At 33.1% G+C, this 6,519-nt stretch overlaps 1 protein-coding gene across 3 annotated transcripts in view; it reads right to left on the bottom strand.

Moving 5' to 3' along the window:
- smog (G-protein coupled receptor 158 smog) overlaps positions 1-6,519 on the bottom strand; it is a 28,156-nt gene continuing 21,637 nt past the window's right edge. For 2 of the 3 annotated variants that reach the window (XM_069049393.1, XM_069049394.1), the window contains exons 7-10: positions 2,876-3,124; positions 2,354-2,572; positions 2,187-2,207; positions 1-1,025 (exon numbers count right to left, since the gene is read on the bottom strand). In XM_069049393.1, the coding sequence (XP_068905494.1) occupies positions 873-1,025; positions 2,187-2,207; positions 2,354-2,572; positions 2,876-3,124 (642 nt within the window). In that variant the 3' untranslated portion in view covers positions 1-872. The remainder of the gene's footprint in view (positions 1,026-2,186; positions 2,208-2,353; positions 2,573-2,875; positions 3,125-6,519) is intronic. The other variant, XM_069049395.1, reaches the window with a different exon arrangement.

Genomic DNA, 6,519 nt, shown 5'->3' with positions numbered 1-6,519 from the left:
TCACCATTATGTTTTATTTTTAAATAAAAACGAAGACAACAAGGTAGACTATGTACAAAATTATAGTTTATTATACAACTCGGCTCTAGTTCGCTTTATACATAATAACAGTAATTATTTGATAAAAATACAGACAATTACAAAGAATAAAAGACTTTTTGACGATATCACTGAAAACATCTTTAAACTCGGGCCAGTTTTTGTGGTGTTGTTATATGAAATTAAGGGGTAAAGAGATGTAGATATGGCATCAGAGTCGTACGCCAACAATTCACCATAGAAAATGGACCTTGCTAAAAGACTGAATCTTTAAATTTTCAGAAAATTGTTTGTATTTTTGCATTTAAAAAAACAGATCTTTGGGCTAGTTGGTCCCATACCCTCTCAATCTAAAATGCAACAAAGAAGAGTCAATGCGCTTAATAAGCATTCTATTAGACTAAAGCTGAACATGATACAAAATTCCAACTTACGAAGCATTTTAATTAGGGACTTAGGTACAAAATGAATTGGACGCAATTTGAAAGTGGATTGTTTTTTGCTTGATTCAGGTTTCATCGTAATTTTGATTTATCCATTTAGGTTATTTAGAGATTTTTTTATTAGCTAATTTAATGGCTCAATTATCATGTTTTAAGTATTACGGTAATTAAATTTTGTTTTTACGCAAACTGTATTAGTAAATTTTTAATTTTCATTATACCTTATTTGTCTTTTTTATTCCCACCAGGACAATACAATTCAATGATTCGAACACAGAAATACATTAAAGTGAGTGGCATCTACAAAAATCTCTAAATAACGGATGCATACACTGTTAAATCTACAATGATACAAATTTACTATGTTAACGCGACATGGGTCTCTCTGTTCTATTTATGGTCGTTGGTATGAGCAGATGATGGTAGGTCGTTATATATGGCGCTGGGGCCCTCGTTGCTGCAGACCGAGTCTTCAGGAGTCCTGGACGGTTCCGCCTCTGTCGTTTCTTCTTGTTTCTGCACACGGTGTTTTCCGTGTAAATTCTGAACAGGTACAGGAAATATTAATACTGGAATTTGCCAGGAAACATACAAATGGCGGTGTAAAATTAGCCGACTATAATTATAATTACAAATTTAACAACAAATAACATAATATCAGTTTATGAACTATAACGTCAGTCAGTATTTTTTAATCGTTTTGTCAACTGACATCAAAATACACATCCTGCTTTGTTGCGATCTTTTACGATCCGGAGAGTATTTAACTGTAAACCGTTTTATTACGCCACTGTTAAGACGCAATTAGGACAAAAAAGATTCGATGGTTGCAATTGCTCAACTTTGTTCGTACAATTATTCTGAACGTCAGTTAATTAAATTTACTTACCTGACTGAAAATATGTATGCGATAGGTGTACTGCAGGTAATAATCCTAAAATAACACACTTCCTATTTGGTTATTGTAACCCAAAAAAGTCCTTTTTCCTGGTGGTATTTGATACATATGCGAATGAAATTTTATAAACATTTTATGATTTTTTGGCTCTCCTGCTTTTTGGCTCTTTTGGGGTATCATCAACTTTTAATGTCAATGTCGGTTGTTTTAATATCGGCTTTTATTTATTTGCGATTTTTTATTAAAACTTTTAATGTTTATGTACAAATAAAAATAAAAATTTTGCTAAAGAATATTGTCCAAATAGGACGTATTTGCAACTTGTATTGAAAAATACAGATTTTTGGTGTTTATTAACTGAACTGAATTGAAAAGCGCGAATAAAACGCCATTAATGTCATTTAATAATAAATACAAATTGGGCATCTGTTTCAAAAAGGCGGCACAATATTTTTTTTTTTTCAAAGCTGGCGTGACCCGACAATCATTTATAGACACCTGTATTAATGTTTTTTGAAAGTTCAATATGTAATTGAATTGACTAAGCTAACATATTTTGACTTCTATTGGCCGTTGTTTATGCAAAATATACATTTTGAAAATCAAATGAAAAATAAATTATATCAAATTGTATTATGTTATTTGTTGCTAAGGTTATAACTGACTGCATTTAGTGGCATTGACAACGAAACACCAATTAGTTTCACACATTGTAAACTTGGTTATGGTAGGTGACGTTCACCATCTTCGGTCGTGCGTTTTCGTTTGAACAGCAGACCGCTCTAGTGAGACTATACGTGACTTACCTTTTCTCTACTTCCTTTTTTCTGCATGCAAATTAATAAAAAAATTATGTTAGATGATATATTTTTCTTCCAAAATAAAACTACACACTAATTCTACTACTAATATAATTATGTGTATTATATGTATATTAAGGAAGAGTACATCATATTTCCTACATAAATAATACCTGCAAGCTAAACCTGCGATGTTGGGCCTTCCTCCCTCCTCGACGCTTGGATATGTGTGGATTATCTCTACAAATGGTTTTGCTTTTGAAAAGCTCTAGTTGCAGGTAGAGTCTTTTCAGTTCAGCTCTGATGTCGTCTGGACTCATGTCAGCCAGTGTGACCTCACCCACGTCCACATCGCTATTGTTACCCGTTAGTGGACCGTGTGCGTTGACATCCTGTCGAGGCAAATCAGGTGGAGATAACGTTAAAGTTTGCCGTAACTAATAGGAAAAGCATGTTTTCGACTAGGATAGCTCTGCAGATACTTATTCTGCTCAAAAAACAACTGCAGCAACAATATAAAACCGAAGAAATGAAGTGAACGGGGTCGAGATTACGACAATCAATACTTTATTGGGACGATAGTGGGTCATAAATTGGAATTCACCATTTAGTGGTATCGGCTTTTCATTAAAAAATTATTCGAAACGAATGTGGTTCGTTGTTTTTTGTTGGCGACGAACTAAACGCACTCTTACCTTGAACGCATCGACTGGTATCCTGCAGGAATACTCTTGTGCTAGGGAACGCACTTGTTTTTGTTGGTACCAAAATTTCGGAACAAATACCAACATTAATGTCATACTTGTCGATAATTGCGTTCTTAGACAATAAATGATCAACACGAAGTCCGGATGAAGTCCGGGCAGCAACAGGATACGTCCGATGTAAAAAAGGGTGCTCACTGTCAATTCTATGCTGATAGCGGCACACAGGAAACTTCGCTCCTGCCAAGAATACGTCACTTATTAAAAAAGGATGTCTTTTGCTGACCTACAGTACTAATTATTTTTTAAGTGTTTCTGGGGAATTTATTGCTTTGACAATTCATGTGTAAAATAACCTGCCTAAGTGTTTTGACACAGCGTTGACTTTATGATTGTTAAATAATTGGATGATCTATTTACTGAAAAATATTGTGCTCACACTTCAGAACGCCCTCACTTACCACAGCGTGTAATTACATAATTCTTACTTTTTTGGGATTTTCCACAACATACTATTGAATGAAAACTGAGCACATTAAAAGTCCGTTATAACAATTTTATGGAAGAATGAAACACTCCATTAGTGGGTACTGATACTGCCCAAATGTTCAAACTTAATTCAATCTTTTATAATTAAGAAGCTGTTGTTAAATAAATCTTAAATAAATAACAGAATAACGTTTTCTTATGGTTGCTTATTGTCACATGTCAGTTACGCAAATAGAAATACATAGACATTTAATAGATAAGTCTGAAGAAGCGATTTAAGAGTTAAATGAAATACTCCGTAGTTTAACAAACACTATATTTTTAATATTTTCCTGGATAAATAAGGATGCCGAGTGAGAATTAAAAAAATTAAATTAAAAAAAATCACAAATGTCTGCTTGAAAAAGAACTTTTTCTGTAAATAGATTGCAGTTATTTTTACAGTAACTACCAGAAGTAGAGTGTATTTGCTCCGTAGTAAGCATACTGTGTTGTAACAAATTTACTGTAACGAGAAAAAAAAAGATTTATAATAGTTTCTTGTTATTACAGTAGGATGGTTTGTAGTGATAACAAGGCTTTATAAACACCTACCCCTCTGTGTGTTTCATTGTTTGTCCTCATTAATACACCCAATCTATCAATATTAATTTTGTTCCATGAATTTGAATAGGACTGTGGAAACATACCCGGTCAATTATAGTGTTTGATGAAGTTATCGACCATCTGGCGACTGTGTTGACCGATTAGCTTGCTAATTTCAATGAACACACTACCACCATTCGGATGTTAGAGGAAATCTATGTTTATGGACGTATTGACCTATTACCACTTTCCCCATTGCCTTCACGGTCTTCTCTATTGTGAGAGAATAAAGTTGTGTTCGAGTGTGATTTCTAAAATTACCAAGGGATGTATATGGCAGTTCAGCGTTTTTCTTGTAAGAAGACAGTTATTGAATAACCGGAAGTAATGAAGTGATGTAGATGGATGATCGAAACGAGAAGGTGATGAATGCTGTGAGGAAGTACAGTCGACAACCTATTGTTCTGTGATGAATTGACTTTATAGTGCTTGTACTGCTCATTATAAAGCCACTATGTCAGCACTCTAGATCTTAAACGTTCCGCGTTTGTCCCACTGCTCTCCGATGCCGTACCACGTACAAAACATATTTACCGCCAGATCTACTTTTTTCGTTAATGTAAATGTACACCAATGGCAGTCGTATAAATCATTTAGCAGAATATTTCGTAATTCTGCTAAAATGTGATATGACGTGAATCCAGATAGCAAACGTAATCCACACACAAATCCTGGTTTTTCAGCTTCTGAAAAAACAAATCCACCAGAAAGCTCAGCGTGAAGTTATTTGAATACGAAAAACCAACTCAAAGTATTAACGGGTTTAGATTGAATGGGTCAACAGTCGGCGATTTTTGGCTAAACTTTAGAAGCGATGTTCAATTAAAAAAACAACTGAAACATTGATTACAAGGTAGGTAATCGATTGCAGGTGTAGTTTGGAGCTGTAGAGAAACCGCACATAATCACGTAAATATTATGACCCCTGTCTGATGAAAAAGAGAGAAAAAACCGAAATGTATAATTAACAGATAATTTAAAGAATATGTGTATTTTTCCAAATTTTTATTACGTGAAAATGATCTAGTTGCTTCACACCTGATCAGTGTTCGAAATATATGTGCCAGTCCAAGATTACTGAGACAACAAATAAATGAAGACCTCGGAGAAATTGAAATTAAAATTAATATTATTATATTGCAGTATACCAGCTAAAAAACTTCTAAAGGCCAATCGTACCTCCTTATTTAATTCTATTTGAGTCTGTTTATATCCGTAGTAAATTTTGTTTCCGTTAAATAAATTTGTGATCACCTTAACGTAAACAAAAAGTGTTAACAGACAGTAAGCTTGCAAAATAATGTAATTAATTTTGAGAAATAACAGTTAATAAAACTTGTACCTAAAACGTCCATAAAAAATCAACAATAAAACAAAAAAATTAAATCTTGGCCTCTTCTGTGGACAATTATCAATGCATTGATTTTCTAAGAAAATAGTTTTTGAAGTTGTTCAGTAACAAATTTCAATCGTGAAGGAGGGCGGCTCGCTGTTTGACAAAAGCTGATTAACTTTTTTATCATGATGATGGAATAGCATTCGTTGATGATTTTGAAACAAATCCGAAGCGGTATGTTTTCTTCTAATTAACTGATCGTATTTAGTTTAGGATCTATCAAGTTTCACTATATTTTTTCTAAACAAAGTGATACGCTATCAAACTGAAATTTGTGTATTCAATGTAATAAATTGTAAACGGTTTTGTTAATAGTTTGATACATACTAGCTTTTTCTTTCTTCACAGAAAACATTCCCTCAATTTAACCAAGTGGCGAAATCAAATTTCAAGTCTACAGTAAATTGTGTTACAATGAAATAAATCGAAAAATTGACCAGATTTAAAAACTGAAACCTATTAATGAAAGATGCTGTCGACTTCCTAGCTTTTAACTAAATATTTATTCGTGATTAGAATACAAAGCAATCTGTGAATATTGTTGCAAGAAAGCTTTTCAAAGTTCCTGGTTTATCTATCTCTATCAAGTCAAGCTATAACTTACAGCAACATGTAATAGGAGCAATACACATCATTATTCACTACCAACTGGCATTTACTATAATACGTTTTTTTTTCCTTAAGAAAGTGTTTTTCGGGGACTGATTATATTAACCTTGTTTCCAAGGCAGTTAATAGGACACCTTTGTCCAAATATTTCGTTAGATGTATTCAGGATGTCTCAAAAGTGGTATCTGTGATTTGGATAGACTTAATGAAAATGATGTCACAAGTTCCTATAAAAAAATTTCTCCGAGGTAGTTTGGGCTAGGATATTCGAATATTTCAGTTTTTAAAATAATTTTCATTATGCTCAACCTTTTCCTGGCGAAAAAGGGATTTTACTTGTTTGATGATAGTTTTGAAAGTGATTAAAATCTTTTGATGTTGAACAAGTTGTACATACATACATGAATTCAAAGAGTTACATGATTTTTATGTTTATGGTTTTATCCCATCATAAAATTATTTACCTACATGTAATTTCTCAATACAAATTGGAAAT

Source organism: Tenebrio molitor, chromosome 5, assembly GCF_963966145.1.
Source record: "Tenebrio molitor chromosome 5, icTenMoli1.1, whole genome shotgun sequence".
Classification (NCBI taxonomy): Eukaryota; Metazoa; Arthropoda; class Insecta; order Coleoptera; family Tenebrionidae; genus Tenebrio; species Tenebrio molitor.
This window is presented reverse-complemented; position numbering and strand designations above follow the sequence as displayed.